This window comes from Callorhinus ursinus, unplaced genomic scaffold (assembly GCF_003265705.2).
Source record: "Callorhinus ursinus isolate GAN/ISIS: 27379988/994484 unplaced genomic scaffold, GSC_fseal_2.0 scaffold49, whole genome shotgun sequence".
NCBI lineage: Eukaryota > Metazoa > Chordata > Mammalia > Carnivora > Otariidae > Callorhinus > Callorhinus ursinus.
The window spans coordinates 6,912,613-6,937,789 of NW_027397111.1; the positions used below are offsets into that span (position 1 = coordinate 6,912,613).

The 25,177-nt window shown below is 47.3% G+C and overlaps 1 protein-coding gene across 11 annotated transcripts in view; it reads right to left on the reverse strand.

Annotated features, from left to right (window-relative positions):
- AMPD3 (adenosine monophosphate deaminase 3) overlaps nt 1-25,177 on the reverse strand; it is a 52,223-nt gene that overhangs the window by 21,606 nt on the left and 5,440 nt on the right. For 6 of the 11 annotated variants that reach the window (XM_025894389.2, XM_025894391.2, XM_025894390.2 and 3 more), the window contains exons 2-4: nt 19,527-19,752; nt 3,585-3,789; nt 177-339 (exon numbers count right to left, since the gene is read on the reverse strand). In XM_025894389.2, the coding sequence (XP_025750174.1) occupies nt 177-339; nt 3,585-3,789; nt 19,527-19,747 (589 nt within the window). In that variant the 5' untranslated portion in view covers nt 19,748-19,752. Of the gene's footprint in view, nt 1-176; nt 340-3,584; nt 3,790-19,526; nt 19,753-20,976; nt 21,077-23,876; nt 24,026-24,937; nt 25,034-25,177 lie in introns of those variants that run through there. The other 5 variants (XM_073882919.1, XM_025894387.2, XM_025894394.2 and 2 more) reach the window with 5 other exon arrangements.

The following is a 25,177-nucleotide window of genomic DNA, read 5'->3' on the forward strand; positions in this document are numbered from 1 at the left end:
CCCAGAGCAGAGCATAGAGTGCACACAGAAGGAATCCTTGGGTGTAGGAAGCCAATACCAGGGCCCTGTCCTTAAAACACCATCTGGGAAAAATATATCCAGTCAGGAAAAAGTCCTGACCAACTCTTGGGCCATGCCCCATTTAGGACCCCCTCCATGCACTCACAGTACCCTACCTGGGAGGCCTTCTTCCGGAGGTGTGGTGTCTACCCGCCGATGGCCCAGGTACTGGGCAGTGGTCCGTGGAAAGCGGTGGTAGGCAAGCCTGGCATACTTCTCCCGTATCATCAAGGCCTTGGCCAGGCTCTTGGCAGCCTGTTCATAGTCTTCCACAGTGATCTGCAGAAGGGTGTAGGCAGAGAAGAGTCCACATAGAAGGACTGAGACCACAGTCCGCAGCAAGATCTCCTGCAAAGTTGGCTTTCAGCTGGCAGCTGAGAACTTGGGTTTCGGGTGCCTTCCCACCACTCACTAATATAAGCACCTCATCCAGCCTAAACGGTTTGCACAAACACTACAGTTTATGCTGAACACCTGGTTTTCTCTGGGAGTCTGGAAGACAAGGTTTTTATTAACCTTGGGTGCTCAGTCTGATGAGCTTCCGTGGTAGACGACACTTCAAACATGTCATGAGTCAATGCTGAAGGAATGAAGCGTGTCCTGCTGACGCCACAGGGAGAGGAGTCTGGGCTCTGGCAGATTCTACCGCCTGTCCCTTTCCCTGTGCTGACTTTGCTCTGCATCCGTTCACTGTAATAAATCCTAGTCCTGAGTACAACTCTGTGCTGGGTCCTATATGTCCTCCTACTCGATGACTGAGCCCGGGGACCCCTGGCCCAGGAGGAGAATGAGGGCTGCTGGAGACTCAGAGGAAGGCAGGTCCTCCAGCCTGCACCCCAAGACCAGCCTCTGGTGCTGCTAGTTAAACCACAGCCCTCCTGCTGCACCCTGAACATGAAGAGTCAGGCCCTGGACCATAGCCCTGACCAGGGTGAGGATCATCGCTTTCATTGGAGAAAACACAGGGGTCCCCCAGAGGTAAACATAAAAACTCTGCACGCTCAGTCTCCTGCTTTGCCACCCCCTGGCTTCTGCTTCGTCTGTGAATCACCCAATTCACCCAGTGAACAAGCACTTATTGGCAAGTGTTAGATTTCATTTTGGTCTTCACAGCAACCCATTCTACCAAGGGGGAAACCGCGACCCAGAGAGGATAAATCACTTGCCAGAGGTTACAAAGTCAGACTTCAGATTCTGATCTGATTGGCTCCCAACACCTAAGCATGTTCTGCCTTCCCAGAGCTGCCTGTTTCTCAAAGATGGAAGAGATAAATTCCCACCTTCCAGTGGGCTCATTTATCTCTGTCTGGGAAGGAGGTGTGTGGCAGAAACCCAAACGTGTCTGGGGAGACAAGCAGCTAAATTCACAGTCATAACAGGACGTAAGTGACACAGAGCAGAGGGAGGTACAAGATGCCAGTGGAGCACGGGGGTGTGGGGGGTGTTCCTGGAAGTTTCCTCTCTGCTTTAATTAAAAACCACTTTTAGTTTTAAAACATTTTAAACACACAGACAAGCAGTGAAGATAATATGACAGACACCCATGTGTCTACCTTCCAGAGCTAAAACTTCTAATGTTTTTCATTACTGTTCCAGATCTCCCATATGTTTGAATAAATAAATCATCACAGACACAGCTAAAACTCCACCCTCCCTGCTCCTCCACTCCACTCCAGGCTCAGAGGAAGGAAGTTGGTATATAGCTTTCCCATGCATGTTTTTATACTTTTACTCAATGTTGCTCCTCGCTTTTGTTAAGAAAGTAGCTTCTCCCTTCCTGATTCCATGTGTCCCCACATTAATTCCATTTTACACCTTCCAGTGGACGGCTTCTGAGAGCAGCAGGAATAGATGAATAGACACAAACATCTTAGAACCTTAGACAAAAATATGTCCCTGCCAACGACAAAGCCAAACACTTTGCAGAGCCAATGGACCCAGCAGGGCAAGGGGCTCAGGCCATGGCTGAAGTATCAGAAAGGGTGCTCAGGAGCCCAGTGGACCAGCAGCCACCAGCCAGCTTATACACACTGCGGGTCCTATGCCCGGCAGCAGGCCCACTGAGAGCCAAGGTGATCTGCAAGGTCAGCCTGCCTCTCATGGACTCATAGCTCTCTGGGGACCAACTGCCCAATTCAGGGGCTCCATGCCAGGAGACCAATGGAAAGAAGCTAGCTACTGCACCAAGCCAACATCCTCTCATTCAGCTGGCTGCTGGTCCACCTCTACTCCCCCTTCTCCTGTTCTGCCCACATGTCAGAAGCCAGGTAGACATTAAGGACTCCTGGTCAGGACGCTGCATCTTCAGAGAAGGCCTGCATTGTGTCCAATCCAACAAAATTCCCATCCATAGGAACTTAAGTGTGGTACACCCACACAGTGGAATATTATGCACTTGTTAAAAAAAAAAAAGAACAAGGATGTTCTTTATATATTAATATGGCATTACCTCCTAGATGTGCTGTTAAGTGAGAAAAGCTAGAGTCAGTATAATGTGTATAGTAAACTACCATTTATGTAAAAATAAACAAATTATATGTGCCTAATTAATTTTAGATACACGTAAGAAACCAAAACCAAGGATTGCCTCAAAAAATAAAATATGTGGGGGGCATCTGGGTGGCACAGTTGGTTAAGTGTCTGACTCTTGATTTCAGCTCAGGTCATGATCTCAGGGATGTGAGATGGAGTCCTGCATCACGTCGGGCTCCACGCTCAGCAGAGAGTCTGCTTGGGACTCTCTCTCCCTCTCCCTCTGACTCCCCTCCACCTTGCACATGTGTGTGCCCTCTCTCTCTCAAAAAAAAAAAAAAAGACGAAGAAGAAGAAGAGAGTTGACAATGACAAGGACAACTGAGGTGTGGGTAGCAGGTTGAGGGCCAGGGAGAGAGAACCAAACTTAACCCTGTACTAAGTGATACTTCTCTTTAAGAAGGAAGCAATAAAAATGCATCATCCAGCCAAGAAAATTAGCACATTTTCAGTAACTGAGCTTGCTTATTTTCTCATCAAGACCCCCTCTTCCTGGTTGGGAGGGTCTAGCCTGTATTTAAGGATACTGAGCCGAATCCCACAGAAGGAGCTGAACCAGCAATGACTGATTCCACACAAACCAGTCAACACGTGGACTTCGAGTCCACTCAACATTTGGAAACACTCAAGGATCTGAGCTGGCATCTTCCTCAGTGGGCTGCAGGGATTGAGAGCAGCATTCTGGACCCACAGAACACAAGGACTTTGCAGGCCACAGGCCCAGTGTGCCAGCCCGCAGCCTTCGCCCCCCCCCACAGGAAGGAGCAGTGCCCTAGCCACACCCGTACCCCACAACCTTCACTAAGACCCTCCTTCTCTTCAGACTCCTGTGCCTCCTGCCCACCACCTCCCAGACACCCGTGGACCAGACCAGGCTTCAGCGCTAGGCATGTCCCTGGTGGGCAAGGACCCCAGCCTCTGCACAAAGCACATGGGCCCTCACGCAGGCCCCAGGGGCGCAGGTAGAGAGTGGGGAGTGGGAGACACCTTACCCCAGCACAGTAATCTCCACTGATGGTGACCCGCTGGAACTCGGGCATGGCATAGGGCACCGGCGTGGGCTGGGAAGTGGTGCCAGGGAGCACAGGGGTCGTGGGAGACATGACCGGACTGGCCGTCGGGGGGCCCTTCCAATCTTGCTGCGTCGGCATTTGCAGAGACAGGGACTGGGACCGAATCATCTTGAAACTTTTCTTTCTAAAAGCCAAGGACAAGGAAAAGTGGGAAACATCAGCCAGGAATTGGGGCTTTATTATGCACATGGCAGGAGAATTGCCCTCTGATTCATCACTGGTACTGGCCCTACCATTAAGAAATTGCTCATTATGCCTTCCTCTCACTCACATCTCTGCCTGAGGTACAGAACAGCCCTGCAGACACCCCTCCCTGGGGTCACCAAGAATGGCCATGGCCTGTGTTTGCACAGCACGCAGAACCTTGGGGAGACAGAGAGCCAACCACACTGCCAGAGTCTCACACCGAAGGCAGGAGGAGTGAGGACCCGGTCAAGTCACCCACACTCTAAGTCCCAGCACGTGGACAGCCTCAGGAAGGACAGTGAACAGGCTCACAGATGACACCCACCTTGCATTTCACAGAGTTCAAAATCTGGGGCACTGGAACCAGGAGAGAGCGTGACCACCCACTAGTCCCACCTCTTTTCTTCATGAAGGAGTCAGGGGCCCAGAAATAGAAGAGAGCATGCTCAAGGTCACATGGCAAGGTGGCAGCTAGCCCTTAGCCTCCCAGGGACCCTGCTCCACCTTGTCACCCCCGCTGCTCCTTCCTCAAGCCCGACATGCGCCATCCTGGCCACTGCTACTGCTGGGCAGGCACAGACCTTTATCTCTATTATGGGAAAGAGAGTGGTCAGCATCAAGTTCAGGGCCCTTTGGACCTGTCACTTTAGCACCAAAAGATGATTTCACAAACTCTTGGGGAAGTGGGCACAAGGTGGTTTAAAAGGCTGCAAGCTCATGCTTACTTGCAGTGGTTCATAAATACTCACCTTCCTCGTTAACTAAAGAGTAACGTTTCAATGACATCACCCCAAGTCCTAGGATCCCCAGGAAGGGAGTTGAAGGTGAAGCAATGAGGTGAAGCCATGAGCACTCCCCTCTCCCACATCTTTTTCTCTGTCTTTAAAGACCCCAGTCCCCCAGCATTGGAGTATCCAATGCCAGAAACTAGCTGAGGGCCCAGCAGGATAGCCAGGGCCTACAGCCACCAGCAAAAAGACCCAATGACCCACCAGAGCCCATAGAACCCCTCTCTTCTCCAGGTACCATGATACCTAGCAGGGGTGGGGAAATTGTCTGATCTCCAAACAGGTGTTATGAGTCACCTAGAAGCAGTTATCTTCCTCCTGACCCTTGGCCAGGTCTCCTCACAGGCTCACTGCCAATTTTTCAGGAAGCACATTGACCTCCTCTGTCTATACACCTACCACTTGCCATGGCTCTCTGATCCTTATCTGCCCACCTGTGTTATCCCTTGTTTGGGGCCAGGCTGTCTGCACCTGGAAAGTAGAGGCAGCCCCTTTTCAGGTGGTTGCCTTTGCCCAGTCCATGACCCCGCATAACAGAGGTACTGAGTCGTTCCAGAAACTCAGCCTGAACTCCAGGAGCCTCCAGCCCAGGCTCTCTCCAGCCTGCCACCCATCCATTCCACAGAGCTGAGCTAGGCATCCTGCCCCAAGGAAGATGTCCACTCATGCCAGTCAATCATTCCTCAGAGGCAGATTCACCTTGAGCAATAAAGTTCTCACTTTGGCATCTTTTGGACGTTCACACCTACAGGAAGAGCTATTACTTTGGCCTCCCTCTAACATTCTGACCGGTTCAGCTGGATCCCATGAGAATCTGGCGTTTGTGTCACTCACACGCCTGCCAGCTCATGGTTTTTCTCTTTGCCCACTTCACCCCCCTCCATGCCTCAGCCAATGACGCCTGAGGGCTGGTCTCACCAAGGAGAAGCAAGATGACGTGTAAGGTGAGCAACAGGTAAGAAAGATCATAAAGCCCACCACGTCCAGGAAGCTGGAAGGCTGCCTAAGCCAGGAGCCCACCAGGTTTGTCCTAGGAATATCCATATTCTTCTGCCACAATGAGGAAGCCAGTACCCCCCAGCTGTGCCCAAAGAACTCTTCTTGAAGACGTCCATTATGGCTCCATCTTGGTCTTCAAGTGAGCGCCAGATTGTCACATGTGGGCATCCCGGGGCTGAGAGCCCTGATTCTACAGGCACAAGGGACAGGTTTAACAACAGATGGGGCATCTCCTCAGGGCTCACTCACCCTGGGCAAGGGCTTAGAGTAACCAGAGCTAACCATTAAGCTTGTATCTCAGCAAATTGGAAAAGCTAAACGGAGCCCAAGGAGAGGGCCCTGTATTTATTTTCTATCGCTGCATAACAAATTACCACAAGCTTGGTGGCCTAAAAGCACACCGATTTATTGGCTCACAGTTCTGTAGGTGAGAAGTCTGGGTGGGCTTGGCTGGGCTCTATGCTTGGGGTATCGAAAGGCCAAAGTCAAGATTCTGGCTTCACTGAGCTCTTATCTGGAGACTCTAGGAAAGAATCCACTTCCACGTTTATGCCGGGTGTTGGCACAATCCAGTTCCATGCAGCTGTAAGACTGTTGTGCCATATATTATAGTCTAATTGCAGGAGTGATGTCTCATCATATTCAGAGGGTCTGGAGTTAGAGAGGGCCATCTTTGGTGGGGGAGCATTTTAGAAATTCTATCTACCATAGGCCCATACGTAGCATCCATTCCATCCAGTCAAGGCTCAGCCAACGAAGGTGGAGAGCAGCAACTGAGTGACTGAATGTGTGTGTGTCTGTGTGTGTCTGTGTGTGTCTACACACCTGTCTTTCTTTCCCTCTCAAGACCCTCTGAAGCCCCACATGCGTAACAGTAATAAAAGAAGGAGCCATAAGCTTTATCTGAAGTAGAGAACCATGGGGTATCTTAGCTGAAAAGGATTTTAAACATTACACACCCCAGTCCCCTCACTAAGACAACCTCTGCTTAAACACCTCCACTGACAAACAGCTCATTACATTTCTGAACAAGACATCAGCCATCAATCATTTACTCAAGAAACATTCACCAAACACTTACTCTGGGCCAGGCCAGTGCTAAGCATGCAAACAAGGTGAACAAAACATGATCTGTTGTCACTGTTAGAAAGCACTTCCTTATGATGGGCCAAGATCTGTCTGTCCAGAGTCCCATCTGTTGTACCTCGTGCTAGCCCTTGGGGCACCAGAGTGAGCCAGCTCTCTCTGCCACAGCTGGAAGGCCCCTTCCTTCCCCCACCCACATATCCACCTGGCAGAAACTCAGTCCTGCCAAAGAGCTGGCAGAGTGTGCGGCTGTGAGCATACCAGCTCCAGGCCAGGCCTGAGGGCCCAAGGGGCCAGAAGCAGCTTCATCCTCTCTGAAATGGATGGGCCTCCTGGGCCACAGAGACTTTCTTGCCCAAACAGGCCCTCAACACAAGGACATGAACTGGTCACATGGGCTGTTATTACAGTACCTCTCAGCACCTGTCTGGTACCATTCCTGCCCCAGCTCTACGGCCCTTGGCTGCCCCTGCCATTCACTGTGTCCCCATCCTTACCCTGCCCCACTCCCCAGCCCTCCTCAGCTCCTGGGCACCCCAAAGCCTTCCCGTAATAACATTTGATTCTACGCCAAACCCAAGTTAAGACCTCAAGGCCCTCCTCGATCTTCTAGAGAGCAACCAGCATCTTCCCAGGGACCTTCTGAAGCCCGATGCCCTGTGTAGTCTGTCCAGAGGACTTCCAGGCAGGGGAAATCACCAAAGCAAACCGTTCACCAAAGGCTCTCAATTGTGTACAGTGAATCAGGCGGCCACACACAGACCTCACTTTACTCAATAAAGTACCAAGTGTCAGGCCCCAGGGGTAGAGGGAGAGAAACTATACCCCGGACTACAGCAGCTGTCTGATGATAGCATAGCTGGTCAGACCATTCAACAGACTGTCATCACACAATGGGGTTGGTGTGTGAGATGCTCTGGATGGTTGGGGATCCCAGAGGAGACACCTAATCAGACTGGGGGTGAGAGCAGTGAAGCAGCAGGGTCAGAGAAGTCTACCTACGTCATTCCCAAAGGGAATGGGGAACACTCCAGAATGGGCAGGCTTGTTTGAATGCTCCCCCCACATACACACTCAGATCATTCTGGCAGCCTCTACCCCTCCAGATGAGAATTACCATTTTAAAGGTTTGGGGCAAGAGTCCCAAACCACCATGGAGATTTATTAATAGTTTGAAACTGAATGCCATTAGGTGGGGCAGGCACCCCCCACTTCCAGAGGTTCATCTGTCCCCATTGCTTCCACCATCATTGCACTGATTCCTGGGGAAGTGGGGACCCGTGGTCTAAGAAGGGGAGCAGTGATTGATACCCGAGGTCACAGCTCACCCAGAAAGGAGAAAGCAGATATAGCTGACTATGGTGTGTGCCCATGATGGGCGGGTGCTGTGAGAAAGGATGCCAAGCCCGTGGGCCCCACGGACAGCACCTACTCTGTGTGCACATCAAGGGACCAGCAGCCTGCCCAGGTGGGCATAGCTTTGATTTGCACACTTGAAGCCTATCAGGTGTAAAGACTCACAACCTCAACCCCTGTCTCTCCCTTCACCTCCCTCTGATAACCCGCCCTCACCCGTCACTGTCTCCCTTGGCTCCCTCCTGACCAAACGTGGGTCTCCGCTGCCTGCCAGCTCCCTTCCTCCCTCTCCCCAGCCCTTCCCAGCTGCCCTTCCTCCTAAAAGACTCCGGAGGTCAAAATGAAGTACAATCTCGACTATCTTTTAAAATAGGCCTAATACTCTCTATTCTTAACTTTAAAAGCAGATGAATCAAACTGTTTAAATGAAGCTCCTTGGGACACCGGGGTGCTCACTGGTTGGGCGTCCGACTCTTGATTTCAGCTTAGGTCATGATTTCAGGGTCCTGAGATTGAGCCCCATGTTGGGATCCATGCTGGGCATGCAGCCTGCTTTTTTCTCTCTCTCTCTCTCTCTCAAATAAATAAATTTAAAAAAATCTTTTAAAGAAAATAAATGTGGCTCCTTTATTAATGGCCCTGAATTTAAAAAGTTACCTACCCCTGATTTAAGAAATTTCATGAAACAGAACAATTTAATAACACTAGCTGTACCATGCTCAATTCCTAACAAATACCTGTTTATCTGTTTTACTGGGAAAGTAGCTGTTCTAGAAAGCTACACTTTTCAGATAAAATCTGGTCCCCTTATACCCTAATTAAAAAAAAAAAAACAGCTATGGTGTGGCTTTTTTCAAATGAAATCCGTAATTCCTATATTTTAATCAGAGCATGCTGAACACAATTTAAAATTCTCTCGATGACTTGTAGTCATCATTGTGTTACCCAGTCATGAGCTTAGAGGCATTTTGTCCCAAGACTGCTGTGCTTCGAATTCTTGTGTCTGCTTTTCATGACTTTCTCCTTCACTGTTGACTGTCAAATAATAATGATGATAAAAACAAGAACACTAATGATGTTCCAAGCACTGTCTTAAGTAGTCATGCGTATTAGCTCATTTAATTCTTGCAAGGTACGTGCTTTTATTATCCTCATTGTGCAGATCAGGAAATAGGTTCCTGCAGTTAAGAGCCTCGCCAGAGGCCCCTCAGTAGTAAGAGATGGGCTGTTATCTGAACCGGTGGCCTGACCACCATGCCTGAGCTCACAGTCACCACGCACCACTTCTGCGTCCCTGCCCATGGAAATCCCTCTCCCCACTTCTAATCTCCTTCCTTAAATCTGTCACAGGGTAAGACCATCAAGGTTATTAGAACTCTGTGTAAAGAATAAGTAGGAGATGGGATGGGAGTATTGAGGAGAAGACAGCTAAAAACTACAGGGTTTCTTTTGGGGGTGATAAAAATGCTCTAAAGTTGACTGCGGTGATGGTTGCCTAAGTCTGCAAATATAATAAAACAATTGAATTATGCACGTTAAATGGGTAGATTGCATGGTATGTGAATTACACCTCAATAAAGCTGTTTAAAAGGAAGAAACAGGAGAGCTGGGGAGCACTAATGTACACTTTGGTTAAACATTCTTCGTGTTGCCATCAATGTGGCCCTAAGCTGCAACTTTGTTCTTTAGTGGAGTGGGTGAGCTCTGGTTAGGGAGGATGATAGGATTCAATGTGGACAAAGGGATAGCTTCTGGGTACCTCTCCGCTTCTCCCATCTTCTTTTCTCTGCCCCCTAACTTTGATTCCATAGGTCGTCCGCCCAACCATCTCACCTTGACCTGCCCCCAAGTCCCAACCGAGACCTGGGACTCCCAACAGAATCCCAGTGTCATCTTCCTAAGGAAGCAGGGCCCTGTGGCAAGCTGTCCCTGCTGGTCTCCTCATCTGGTCTAGCCTGCAAAATGAGAGCTTCTCTGAGCAGCCTAGAACATTGGCTCTCTGGCGTCGGCCCCCATCCTAGAAGGGTGATGTCTGAGCCCAGCTCAGCTCTTAGAGTTGCTGGCAACCTGGACACCCAGCCTCCATGCTGCAGAGGCTCATCTTTCCTATTCACCATCCAGTTTTTCTTCTTTTTATAAGAAGCTGGTTTACTTCCTGGTTTTAGTTTGTGCCTTTACATGAGACTTACAATAATAGTCTGTGCCTCTCTTTCTCTTTCTGTCTTTCTTTTTTTCTTTCTTTCTTTCTTTTTCTTTTTTAAAAAGAGAGAAAAAGGCAATGGTTGTAAAGAAAGGTCTTCTCCAAGTACCAAGAATATTCAGGCTTATCACAGGAGCCAGGAGGAAGGGCTTTGTCCAAACTGGATGCCCTTTCTCATGTCACAGTTTGAAACACAGACCCGCAGACTCCGAGCATCTGGAGATGTGCTGCTGGCTCCGGGCTTGTGGGTTCCTTACAGCACGGCTCCATATCACCATTTATATTCCAGAATGTCAGGGAGGAGCCAGAAATAAAGAGGAAGCTGGGGAGAGGGTTCCTCCAGGGACTGCTCACATCTGAATATTTGCATAATGGTGCCTCTACTGAGCAGTGAAGCTAAAAGACAGATTAGGGGCGTACAGCTCTGAACAACACTGGGACTTCCCACAGGTAAGTCCAGGGACCAGTCCGTCCTTTGGCAGAAAACCAGTAGGCAGTGAGGAGCTTTGGCCCAGCTGCCTTACCTTTCATTCAAAAGCCAGCAATTATACCCTGGCGAGCAGCAGCCGGTGTCATTCCAGCATCTCCAGGTTGCACCAAAGACTCCACCCCTGGCTGGAGATGGAATAGCCTGGTGATCAAAGTTGGGGTTCTAGATTCAAAAGACATGGGTTCTAGTCCCTGCTCTGTCACTTCCTCACTATGCATCCTCGTGCAGGCTAATTTAACGTCTCTGAGCCCTAGATTCCCAATCTGCAAAATGGAAGTCAATAAGAATATCCAACTAATCAGCTTGATGTGGGGAGTAAAGAAGGCAAGCAGCCCAGCACTGAGCCCGCAGCGAGCATCTGCTGCACCTGTCTCCTCGGCAGGGATTCAGGCAAACCCGGAACAGGGACATGGGGCTTCCTGTGACCCAGGCACTGTCCTAAGCCCTTCCCATGTCAATCCCCTCATTCCTCACAACACCCCACAAAAGTAGCTACTGTTACCATCCCCGCTTTTTAGGTGAGGAAGAGACTTGGGGCACAGAGGAGTTTCCTAATTTTCCAAGGTCATAGAACATTCTAATGGTGGCAGAACACAGTGGTCTAGAGAGCTGTAGCCACTCTGATGTAGTATCTGCATTGGCTGCGAAGGAACAGGACATCTTTTCTCTGCTACACACCCACTGCTCATCACCATGGGCTAAGTCCTGGGCTGGATCCTGGGGATAAGGTGGGAACCAGAGGCAAATCTCAAGGAGCTTCCAGAGAGATGCAGACTGAGACCACCAATCCACCAATCCTAGCAAGGAGGGACAGAACATGATTTCTGGAGAGGAGCCTACAGAAGAGTTTCTGGAAACCATGGAGCACCATGTGGACCAAGAGTAAGAAGGTTTCCATTTTGCTGTTAGGCTGGACATTGGTAAGAAGAGAACAACCTCTTTTTGGAGACATCAGGCCCAGCATCACCCTGTAATGGAAAGTGGCCTCAGAAACCCACTATTCCTAATAACAAGAAATGCCAGGACTTCTTTTCTTCTCATTATTAAGGGTCTAAAATGCACGATTCATATGACACAGAGGGCCCTGCACACCATTCAGTTCATAAAGCCAGCCCTCTGTTGAGCCAGTGCAGGGTGGAGGAGGGTCTCCACAGTCCCGCTCTTCTTGCCCCTCCAGGGAGGAGCACACCGCAGGGCTGGCAGCCACTCCCCCTCACCTAACACTGGCTGGCACGCACAGATGACAGATGGCACACTCTACCCCTTCACTTCGGGGGCTCAGAACCCCTCAGAGGAAGGAAAGCACTTCTTTTGGATGGTGAAGTTCTGTTCTTGCCTTTATACCAGTACTCAGCTTTTTACTTCTTTCCCAAAATGTTAAGGAAATACTGAAATTCTAGACTACCAGAAAGCAAAGGGCTTCCCTTTAAAAATTAGGTGGTATCTTAGGAAGGACCTGATTGCTGATGAAGTCACAGATAGGGTTCAAGCTCTACTATGTTAGTTAGCTCTGAAGTCTGCAGTGTGCTGGCTGGGCAGGCACCTAGCTAAAGCCCCACTAGACACTTTCTCAGAGCTCCTTTCTTCTTCAATTCCACTCTCCTGGGTGAGATAAACTGAAACGATGAGGACTTCACATTGCCCTTGTACTAAGATCCCAACTTCTTATCAGGGAGCCCAAGGCCAGTCTGACCTGAGTCCTGACCCTCCCTCCAGCCTGTGGTTACTCCCTCCCTCTCCCTCTCTCTCTCTCTCTCCCTCCCTGCTCCAACTCCTTATTCATCCACCACATAGCACCCATGCTAGTCCTGTGCGTGCTCAGATCCACTCCTCACCTTCCCCTGTGTTTCCAGCTTTGTGTCAGCTGGCTTCTGGCTAGGTTTGGCCAGTGGCAACCACTGGGAGAAACTGGAAGGTGCCAGAAGGATTAAAGCCAGGTATCTCCTGCTTCCATCTCTGCCTTAGAAGCATCTCTGCAGCCGTGGCCTCTCCTCCTTGGCTCATCTTCCATTGAGAAGGCCACCATGGTTCCAACTTCCCCACCCGAGGCACCGGGCGTCAGCAACACGACCTCTTCCCATCATCCCTCCAGCCTAGACTGGTAGCGGGTTCCTACTGCCTCCAGTCTCTGTCCTCTGCTTGTCGTCTCGGTTCTCTACCACCTCAGTAACCATTCCCTGCATTAAAATCCTATTTCCAGTACTTACATGGCTCCTGTTTTTTTCTGGTTCGACCCAAACTGATATAGGTCTTACCAGAACTTGCCATGTTTTATCTAACTTGTCCTGTTACTTAACTATGGTCTAGACCAACTAACTGTAAGCTCTACAGGGCAGGGACTATATCTACTTTGTTCATTAGTGATCCTCAGCGCCTGGTACAGCACCTGGCAAATAGTGAATGGACTTATTTAATAATGCCAAGTACTTGTCAAGTGATGAAAAGAAGTAAAATTGTTGTTTCCCAAGAAATCCTCAAATTTCCAATAAGAACATGGAAATATCATTCGCAAATGGTGTGTGTTTACGCACACCATTTGTTATTCAAACAGCAGACGAGAAAAAGTGGGTTTTGATCTTTTCAACCAAACACAGGCACCAAGACATACTTCAAGAAGTAAGTGGTCATAGAATTCATGGCTTTTTTACCATGATTCATTAGTTTTTCAAAGTTAATTTTTAACTGTTTTTTTCTTTTTTTGAATTTTTCTTTTTCCCTTTTTCAACCAACATCTTATCAATCCCTTTTTTAAAAAAAAATTTTTATTTTTCATTTTTAGAGTCATATTTTACCCCTTCATAGTAGTTACCCTGATTTTTGGCATATATATATAAGTTGTTCTCTCTTTAAAATTTTGAGATACAGTTTCTCCTAACAGATCAAAATATACCCTAAATCACTAGTGTATGGCTTTGTTCTAGTCTCCTGCCTGATCACATTCTCTCCCCCTTTTTTTTTAATCTTCTTTCTTTTTTCAAACAACTTCTTATCAATTCCTTTTATAAAATCTTTTACAATTTTCATCTTTACAGTCACTTTCCATCCCTTCATTGTATCAACCTTTATTTTGTACATATATGTCTTTCTTCCTTTAAACTTTTAGGAGGCACTTTCTTCTAACAGACCAAAATATGCCCAAAATCTAGTGTGTGGCACTGATCTATACACTAGTCTGATCATATTCTGTTTTTTTTTTGTTTTGTTCTGTTTTTGTTTGTTTTTATCTTTTTCTTTTTCTGTTTTTTTCCTCTTTTTTTCTTTCTTTCCCTTTCTTTTCCCCTGGTTTCAGGTCTTTTCTGATTTGTATAGAGTATATTTGCTGGGGACATTATTAACCTGTTAGCATTTTGTTCTCTCATTCATCTGTTCTCCTCTGGACAAAAGACAAGATGAAAAAAATCACCTCAGCAAAAAGAACAAGAGGTAGTACCATCTGCCAGGGACCTACTCAATACAGACATTAGTATGATGTCGGACCTAGAGTTCGGAATCATGACTTTAAAGATACTAGCTGGGCTTGAAAAAAGTGTGGAAGTTATTAGAGACACCCTTTCTCGAGAAATAAAAGAACCAAAATCTAACCAAGTCGAAATCAAAAAGGCTATTAATGAGGTGCAATCAAAAATGGAGGCACTAAGTGCTAGGAAAAATGAGGCATAAGGGAGAATCAGTGATATAGAAGACCAAATGATGGAAAATAAAGAGGCTGAGAAAAAGAGAGATAAACAACTACAGGATCACGAGGGCAGAATTCGAGAGATAAGCAATACGACAAGACGAAACAACAGTAGAATAATTGGGATCCCAGAAGAAGAAGAAAGAGAGAGAGGGGCAGAAGGTATATTGGAGCAAATTATAGCAGAGAACTTCCCTAATGTGGGGAAGGAAACAGGCATCAAAATCCAGGAGGCACAGAGAACCCCTCTCAAAATCAATAAAAATGGGTCAACACCCCGACATCTAATAGTAAAACTTACGAGTCTCAGAGACAAAGAGAAAATCCTGAAAGCAGCCTGGGAGAGGAGATATGTAACCTACAATGGTAGAAAAATTAGATTGGCAACAGACCTATCCACAGAGACCTGGCAGGCCAGAAAGGACTGGCATGATATCTTCAGAGCACTAAACGAGAAAAATATGCAGCCAAGCATACTATATCCAGCTAGGCTATCATTGAAAATAGAAGGAGAGAGAAAAAGCTTCCAGGACAAACAAAAACTAAAGGAATTTGCAAACACAAAACCAGCCCTCCAAGAAATATTGAAAGGGGTCCTCTAAGCAAAGAGAGAGCCTAAAAGCAGCACAGATCAGAAAGGAACACAGACAATATACAGTAACAGTCACCTTACAGGCAATACAATGGCACTAAATTCATATCTTTCAATAGTTACCCTGAATGTAAATGGGCTAAATGCCCCAATCAAAACACACAGGCTATCAGATTGGATTAAAAAACAAGACCCATCGATATGCTGTCTGCAAGAGACTCATTTTAGACCCAAAGACACCCCCAGATTGAAAGTGAGGGGGTGGAAAACCATTTACCATGCTAATGGACACCAAAAGAAAGCTGGGGTGGCAATCCTTATATCAGACAAATTAGATTTTAAAACAAAGACTGTAATAAGAGATGAAGAAGGACACTATAGCCTACTTAAAGGGTCTATCCAACAAGAAGATCTAACAATTGTAAATATCTATGCCCCGAACATGGGAGCAGCCAATTATATAAGCAATTAATAACAAAAGCAAAGAAACACATTGACAACAATACAATAATACTGGGGGACTTTAACACCCCCCTGACTGAAATGGACAGATCATCTAAGCAAAAGATCAACAAGAAAATAAAGACTTTAAATGAAACACTGGACCAAATGGACTTCACAGACATATTCAGAACATTCCATCCCAAAGCAACGGAATACACATTCTTCTCTAGTGCCCATGGAACATTCTCCAGAATTGATCACATCCTAGGTCACAAATCAGGTCTCAACCGGTACCAAAAGATTGGGATTATTCCCTGCATATTTTCAGACCACAATGCTTTAAACTACAACTCAAGCACAAGAGGAAAGCCGGAAAGAACTCAAATACATGGAGGCTAAAGAGCATCCTACTAAAGAATGAATGGGTCAACCAGGTAATTAAAGAAGAATTAAAAAAATTCATGGAAACAAATGAAAATGAAAACACAACTGTTCAAAATCTTTGGGATACAGCAAAGGCAGTCCTGAGAGGAAAGTATAGAGTAATACAAGCCTTTCTCAAGAAACAAGAAAGGTCTCAAATACACAACCTAACCCTACACCTAAAGAAGCTGGAGAAAGAACAGCAAATAAAGCCTAAACCCAGCAGGAGAAGAGAAATAATAAAGATCAGAGCAGAAATCCATGAAATAGAAACCAAAAGAACAGTAGAACAGATCAACAAAACTAGGAGCTGGTTCTTTGAAAGAACTAACAAGATTGATAAACCCCTGGCCAGACTTATCCAAAAGAAAAGAGAAATGACCCACATCAACAAAATCATGAATGAAAGAGGAGAGATCACAACCAACACCAAAGAAATACAATTATAAGAACATATTATGAGCAACTCTATGCCAGCAAATTAGATAACCTGGAAGAAATGGGTGCATTCCTAGAGATGTATCAACTACCAAAATTGAACCAGGAAGAAATAGAAAACCTGAACAGACCTATAGCCACTAAGGAAATTGAAGCAGTCATCAAAAATCTCCCAACAAACAAAAGCCCAGGGCCAGATGGCTTCCCAGGGGAATTCTATCAGACATTTCAAGAAGAATTAATACCTATTCTCCTGAAACTGTTCCAAAGAATAGAAATGGAAGGAAAACTTCCAAACTCATTTTATGAGGCCACCATTACCTTGATCCCAAAACCAGACAAAGACCCCATCAAAAAGGAGAATTACAGACCAATATCCTTGATGAACATGGATGCAAAAATTCTCACCAAAATACTAGCCAATAGGATCCAACAGTACATTAAAAGGATTATTCACCATGACCAAGTGGGATGTATCCCTGGGCTGCAAGGTTGGTTCAACATCTGCAAATCATTCAACGTGATACAATATATTAACAAAAGAAAGAACAAGAATCATATGACCCTCTCAATAGATGCAGAAAAAGCATTTGACAAAGTACAGCATCCTTTCTTGATCAAAACTCTTCAGAGCATAGGGATAGAGGGTACATACCTCAGTATCATAAAAGCCATCTATGAAAAACCTACAGCGAATATCATTCTCAATGGGGAAAAGCTGAGAGCTTTTCCCCTAAGGTCAGGAACATGGCAGGGATGTCCACTATCACCACTGCTATTCAACATAGTATTAGAAGTCCTAGCCACAGCAATCAGACAACAAAAAGACATCCAAATCGGCAAAGAGGAAGTCAAACTCTCACTCTTTGCAGATGATATGATACTGTATGTGGAAAACTCAAAAGACTCCACCCCAAAACTGCTAGGACTCATACAGGAATTCAGTAAAGTAGCAGGATATAAAATCAATGCACAGAAATCAGTGGCATTCCTATACACAAACAACAAGACAGAAGAGAGACAAATCAAGGAGTCGATCCCATTTACAATTGCACCAAAAACCATAAGATACCTAGGAATAAATTTAACCAAAGAGGCAAAGGATCTGTACTCAGAAAACTATAAAATACTCATGAAAGAAATTGAAGAAGACACAAAGAAATGGAAAAACGTTCCATGCTCATGGAGTGGAAGACCAAACATTGTGAAGATGTCAATGCTACCTAGAGCAATCTACACATTCAGTGCAATCCCCATCAAAATACCATCCACCTTTTTCAAAGAAATGGAACAAATAATCCTAAAATTTGTATGGAACCAGAAGAGACCCCGAATAGCCAGAGGAATATTGAAAAAGAAAAGCAAAGCTGGCGGCATCACAATTCCGGACTTCCAGCTCTATTACAAAGCTGTCATCATCAAGACAGTATGGTACTGGCACAAAAACAGACACATAGATCAATGGAACAGAATGGAGAGCCCAGAAATGGACCCTCAACTCTATGGTCAACTCATCTTTGACAAAGCAGGAAAGAATGTCCAATGGAAAAAAGACAGTCTCTTCAACAAATGGTGTTGGGAAAATTGGACAGCCACATGCAGAAGAATGAAACTGGACCATTTCCTTACACCACAACCAAAAATAGACTCCAAATGGTTGAAAGACCTAAATGTGAGACAGGAGTCCATCAAAATCCTAAAGGAGAACACAGGTAGCAACCTCTTCGACCCCAGCCGCAGCAACTTCTTCCTAGAAACATCACCAAAGGCAAGGGAAGCAAGGGCAAAAATGCACTCTTGGGACTTCATCAAGATAAAAAGCTTTTGCACAGCAAAAGAAACAGTCCACAAAACCAAAAGACAACTGACAGAATGGGAGAAAATATGCAAATGACACATCAGATAAAGGGCTAGTATCCAAAATCTATAAAGAACTTATCCAACTCAACACCCAAAGAACAAATAATTCAATCAAGAAATGGGCAGAAGACATGAACAGACATTTTTCCAAAGAAGACATCCAAATGGCCAACAGACACATGAAAAAGTGCCCAACATCGCTCGGCATCAGGGAAATCCAAATCAAAACTTCAATGAGATACCACCTCACACCAGTCAGAATGGCTAAAATTAACAAGTCAGGAAACGACAGATGTCGGCGGGGATGTGGAGAAAGGAGAACCCTCCTACACTGTTGGTGGGAATGCAAGCTGGTGCAAACACTCTGGAAAATAGTATGGAGGTTCCTCAAACAGTTGAAAATAGAGCTACCATACGATCCAGCAATTGCACTACTGGGTATTTACCACAAAGATACAAATGTAGGGATCCGAAGGGGTACGTGCACCCCAATGTTTATAGCAGCAATGTCCACAATAGCCAAACTGTGGAAAGAGCCAAGATGTCCATCGACAGATGAATGGTAAAGAAGAAGTGGTATATATACACAATGGAATATTATGCAGCCATCAAAAGGAATGAGATCTTGCCATTTGCAAGGACGTGGATAGAACTGGGAGGGTGTTATGCTGAGTGAAATAAGTCAATCAGAGAAAGACATGTATCATATGACCTCACTGATATGAGGAATTCTTAATCTCAGGAAACAAACTGAGGGTTGCTGGAGTGGGGGCGGTAGGAGGGATGGGGTGGCTGGGTGATAGACATTGGGGAGGGTATGTGCTACGGTGAGTGCTGTGAATTGTGCAAGACTGTTGAATCACAGATCTGTACTTCTGAAACAAATAATGCAACATATGTTAAGAAAAAAAAAGAAGAAGATAGCAGGAGGGGAAGAATGAAGGGGAGTAAGTCGGAGGGGGAGACGAACCATGAGGGACGATGGACTCTGAAAAACAAACTGAGGGTTCTAGAGGGGAGGGGGGTGGGGGGATGGGTTAGCCTGGTGATGGGTATTAAGGAGGGCACATTCTGCGTGGAGCACTGGGTGTCATGCACAAACAATGAATCATGGAACACTACATCAAAAACTAATGATGTAATGTATGGTGATTAACATAACAATAAAAATAAAAAAATAAGAAGTAAGTGGTCAATTAAGTGTTCTTGGTTAAGAAACCAACTCAGCTCCTAGGGACAGGCCAGCTTATCTCAGGACACATAACCACAGCCCACCTGGGCCTGCACAAGTGTGCACACATGAGCTGGGTGGTGGGGACAAACCTTTTTGCCGTCTCCACAGACTTCTGCTCCTCCAGCTCCTTTTGCAGCTCCCTCTCCTTGGCCTCCTTCTGCCCGATGGGGCAGTCCTCAGGGACCGTGAAAAGGGACAGGGCATCTTTGCTGTCCTCTTCCCGGAGCACTTTAGCAAACACCTTCTCCGCCAGGAGCCGGACTTGCTCATCCACCTCAGAGATGTTCAACTTGGGAAACTGGCGTGGCATCTCGGCTAGGAGAAAAAGAGCAAGTGTTAATCTTCCTGATTTCCTGGATGACCTGAGTCAGCCGGCTGGCGGAGAAGGTACTAAAATAAGGGCCTGGCCCTTGGGGTCAGCTGTCTTGCTCAGGAATTCCCCAGAACAAACCCAGCAGGCCAATTTTAAAAACTAGCTCCATGGGGCGCCTGGGTGGCACAGTCAGTTGAGCTCCCAAGTCTTGGTTTCAGCTCAGGTCATGATCTCGGGGTCTTGAGATGGAGCCCCGCTTCGGGCTCTGCACTTAGCATGGAGTCTGCTTAAGATTCTCTCCCTCTCCCTCTGCCCCTCCTCCCTGCCCCCTGCTCTCTACCTCTCTCTATCAAATAAATTAATTAATTAAAAAAAAACTAGCTCCATACGTCATTGGATGTGAAGAGCATAGCCCCACTCACATTTCATGAGAAAGCAAATGTTCAGAAGTCCAAGAATGAATTGTCTAACTATGCGTGCTTCTTTTTTCCAGAACTCAGGGAACCCACAGCACATGGGCAGTCCCACCTTTCCTGGCTTTGTTTCCATGACAGGGAAGGGAGAGGAGAGTTTAAGCCCCCCTCTTGCAGACTACCCAGAGGCCATCTGGGTATAGCAATGACCAAACCTCACTCCCCCCCACTGCACAGAGGGGAGGACTAAAGCCCAAAGGTCTAGTGACTAGCCTAAGGTCCCACAAGATGAGCGCAGGGCTCTGGGGAATCCAAAGCTTCATTCTTCCTCACATAAAACAAGGTCTTTTCCTGAAAAGAAGGAGTCTACCATCATGGTTCTATCATCTCCCAGACTTTCTGGAACTTTGAACAAGACACAGCAAATAAAAGAAAGGTGTAGAGGCAGGGATACTCTTTACCTTTCACAGCCCAGTTGAAAACTTACTTCCTCAAAGAAGCTTGCCCTATCCACCTCTCTTCAAACTGCTTCCTACTATCAGTAGCTGGCCTAAATTACCTGGTTGGTTCCTTTCTTTTCTTTCTGTCTTTCTTTCAACATTTATATAAGACTTATTAAGTACACTCTGCCAAGCCCTTTCCACTTATGTGAATATTCACATTTTACAGATGAGAAAGTAAAGGCACAGAGAGCTAACGTGCCCGGGTCACACTTTTATTAAGTGGACAGAGACTTGTGCTGTTCTCAGCCTTTGCCCCCCCCCCCGCCCCTTTCCTCTATAAGCCTCTGCTCAGGGATTTGAACCCACAGACCTGGTTCCCATGTCTGTCTTCTTAACCACTGCACCGTGGTGCTTCTCTTTGTCCTTTTGGGTGTCAGGGCAGGTCTCCTCGCTGTCCCCAGCATCACATTTATGGACTGGGTGAATACTGCAGCCTGTCAACGAGCCCCCTTCTCTAGGAGCAGCCCTGACGAGGAGTGTCCTGTCTACCTATTACCACAGTTTCTTTGAGGAAGGTTTAAAGAGAAAGGTGGTTTAGTCAGCTGAGAGATGAGGATGAAGATAAGGCAGGGCCCAGTTGCTGTGTGGCCAGGAGAGGAAGCAATTACAGGGGAGGAGGGGCTCACTGAGCAACCTTAGGACAGTCACTCTCTGGGCGTCAGAGTTTTCTCCTCTGTGAGATAAAGGGAGGAGACTAAGCAGTCTCCAAGGCCCTCTCAGTTCTAAGTGCTGTAAATTCCAGGTACCAGAGAGGTTTCCAATGCCCAGGGAGGCTTGCTGCTCTGGTATTCTCTGCGGCCCATGGGCCTAATTCATGACATAGACAGGAAGGAAGAAAGGAGGCCAATAACACCTGTCAAAGTACATCTGTGAAACCAATTTCCTCCGTCCCCCCACCCCCAGGGCCATGCCTTTCCTGGGCCTCTCTCCACTCCAGGGGGTTCAGTGGGAGGGCACTGCTGAGGAGGAAGGAAGTTGGCCCACAACTGTGCTGGTCTGTGGCAGCAGAGAGCAAGACAGCAAAGGCCTGACCTGCTCAGAGGAAGAGGACCGGAGCTAACGGTGGAGATGTCCACATCCTGATAGCGGACAGAAGGGGAAGCTGGAAACCATCACAACGGGGCTTGGAGAGGAAGGTGACAGGGAGAGAAATGAAGAGGAAGACAAAGAACTAGAGCCAGGAGGAGCTGTTAGGTGAGAACAAAGCTGGATCCCTGTCCCCTCAACCCAAAGGCTGCGGGTCAAGTATAGCATTCGAAAATCTCACGGGGTTGATGTCCGAAGTAGACATCAAACCGGCCCCAGGCAAGGGGCAGCCAGTGCCATAAAGCATTCATACCATTTGACAGAGTAAACCCACTTCCAGAAATGGCTTCTAAGAAAAGAATCTGAGGGAAGGAAAAGCGCAAAGATGTTTCCCTGCACTATTTAATATATAGCTTTAAAATGTCCAAATGAGAGCACGCTCACTTGAAAAAAAAAAGTTAAGCAACCAAAATTACAATTATGAGGACAGCGTAATCACATAAAAAATACTGTGAAATGACAGTAAATGAAAAAATTAATACATAAAACTGTACCCATGCTTTGATTACAGTGATATGAAAATGCATCCCCTTAAGGATAAGGGCTGCATGAGAGACACTCAAATGACCAGATGGCAGGATTGCCTGTGTGCGAGGCAACAATACCTGATTTTGATCATTAACGCTGTTATAATGTCATTGTTTAAAAGATTTACTTATGTATTTTAAAGAGAGAGAGAGAGAGAGAGAGAGAGAGAGAGAGAGCACGAGATGGGGGAGGGGCAGAGGGAAAGGGAGAAGCAGACTCCCCGCTGAGCAGGGAGCCTAATGAGGGGACTCGATCCCAGGACCCTGAGATCATGACCTGAACCAAAACCAAGAATCAGAGGCTTAACCAACTAAGCCACCTACGTGCCCCTAATGCTGTTATAAATGTCACTTTAACAAACACAAAGATAGAAAGAAAATAGACTAAAGAGTTTTTTAAAAAGAAAGGAAAATAGGAAAAAATCGAACTTCTACATCCCAGGTTTTGGTAATTAGGGTCCTCTCCCACCTAACCCACATCAGAGACAGGCCAGCCAAGGGAATTACACCATTGAAATCCATTTCTGTGTTCGCTCTTGCCCTGGGCAGAAACTGCCCACCACCACCTTCCTACCCCCTAGCCCTTACCCCTACAAACACACGCAGGCCCAAACCCCAGCCACAGCCCACCAGGCCTCCTCAGAAATGGGCATGGGGTGGGGGGCTCTTCGTGTCTGAGGGCTCTTATGCCAGATCCTGCCATGTCTTTCCATGAAGCATTTTTACCTTGCTGAAGTCAACTAAACATACTTTCCTGAATTCATATTTCTACAGAAGATCTTCCTTTTTCTTTAAATAGTTTAAATCAGCCTTTTCCAAGTGGGTCCCATGAAAAGTGGATGCTTGTTGCTGGTGAAACAGATCTTGTGGTCAATTACCAGGGAGATGCCCCATCCCATAGTTCCTCACCCCAGATTCCCAAGACACATCAAAGACCTGAGGACAGGATCATAGACTAGCATTTCCCCATCTCGATCACTTTTGTTGTGGAACCCGTACCAATCTCCTGCAGAATTACTACCAGTGTCTTAAATAAGTGGGGAAGACTTCATTCCATACCTTAGTATGGACCAAGTAACCTAGGTGGGGTGCTGGGCTAAGTCAGTGGGCCTTAGGAGCCTGTTATACTCCTGTCTTCTGGACATCCTTCGCAGACAGCTCCCACTGGCCAAACCCTCCCTCCACAGCTCGTCTCTCTTCTCAGACCTGGAGACATCTGGCAGGGCAGGCATGCCCAGGAAAGTCAGCTCTGTCAATGCCAAGCCTCAGCTCCAGCTGCTTCTTCAAGCCTGGCTTTCAACCGTTTGTCAACCGTTTGTCAGCTGAAGCCAGCCGGCTTGGGAGGCTTAACTGTAAATTCAGTTGGCTAAGGTATAGCTTATCTCATTACTACAAACGATATCCTCTGATGGGCTTGAAGAAGTGTCTCAAAGTTAGAAAGCTATAAAATGCCACCAGTTCCAACAAACAGTAGCTTTTCAAGGCACCATAACCCCTCCGGAAAGGAAGCACAGGACTACTTAAATCCCCTCCCGACGCAAATGAAGCTGTTTCTTGCTCTTGCCACACTCCCACTGTCAGAACCCATGACACAGACCTGAGCCTGGTGCTGGAGTCTCCATGGCTGATCCTGAGGATGCCACACAGGCAACGCACTCAGGCCATGGGCCGTGTATGCCCAGGAGGCTGAGCTGAGTCAGTGTGAGTGCAGCTAGCTGGGTCCTGCCTGCCGCAGCTGGGGTGGGAGGTCTCTGCTTTGCATATCTGTGAGCAGCCTTGAGCAAGAGCAGGAAACGTCTGGGCTCGAAATTCTTCCATGAATATGAAATGTAAGTGGAAAATTTCCAAAGGTCCTAAAGGGCCCAGGTAATGCCAACTATCCGCAGCTGCCGTGTGCTGAATGCAGTGTCCTGGCCCTGTTCATAGTCCTCTCCAAAGCAAGAAACTAAAGCCGCTGCTGGCCCCCACACGACAGTACTATTCAGCCTTCCTGATCGCGCACAGAAGATAAGCCACAGCTTCCCTCTAATGACCAGACCCCTGACAGCCAAACAGGAACGGGCCATACCATCACCTTGGCTGCTTCCTTTTGAACCCCACCTCAGGCCTGGCCTGGCAACCGGGTTCACTTCACCAAGGGGATTGTCTACGGCACAACCTGCCTTGCCTTCCCTCAGAAGGCCCCCCAAAGCAACCTCCCTGAAGGCACCCCAGGACTGACAGGGGAGGCGCTGAGCCCAGTTGCCAATAGAGTTCCTCCTTCCCCTCCTCCTCTAAAAGAGCCAAGGACGGAGACTCAGGGAGAGGAGACTCCTCGGTAGAGGAGCAGGCTTAGGATAAACAGCTGGCATGTCTCGTCCCTCTCCCTCCTTTCTTCCCTGAAGGAAGCTGACATCACAAGTGCTGGGCAGCCTGACAGGCTCTACCAGAGCATGAATGCATCAGTGCACGGGTGCGCGCACACACACACCCGCACACGCGCGCACACACACACACCCGCGCGCTCACGCACGCGCGCGCACGCGCACATGCACACACCCCCGCACGCGCGCACGCACACCCCCTCGCACATGCGCACGCACATGCGCACACACACACCCGCACACCCGTACACGCGCACACACAACCCAGAAAAGAAGACTGTCCCTTCTGACCCACCTGAGCCTACCCACCCCGTCCTCTTCCTCTTACTGCCGCTCTGACTCCCACGTGGGTCTCCAGCTCTGAGGAGCCTCCTGAGCACTGGTTGCGCTTGACCCCCCTGCCACCACAGCTGCTGCCCTCTCTGGGGACGGTGACGCTGCCTCAAGTGAGCTACAGAAGCAGTCCTCTGAAAGCAAGGCTCAGGACCGATACAATGACTTAGACAAATGGTATGGGTCTGGGAAATAACAGTGA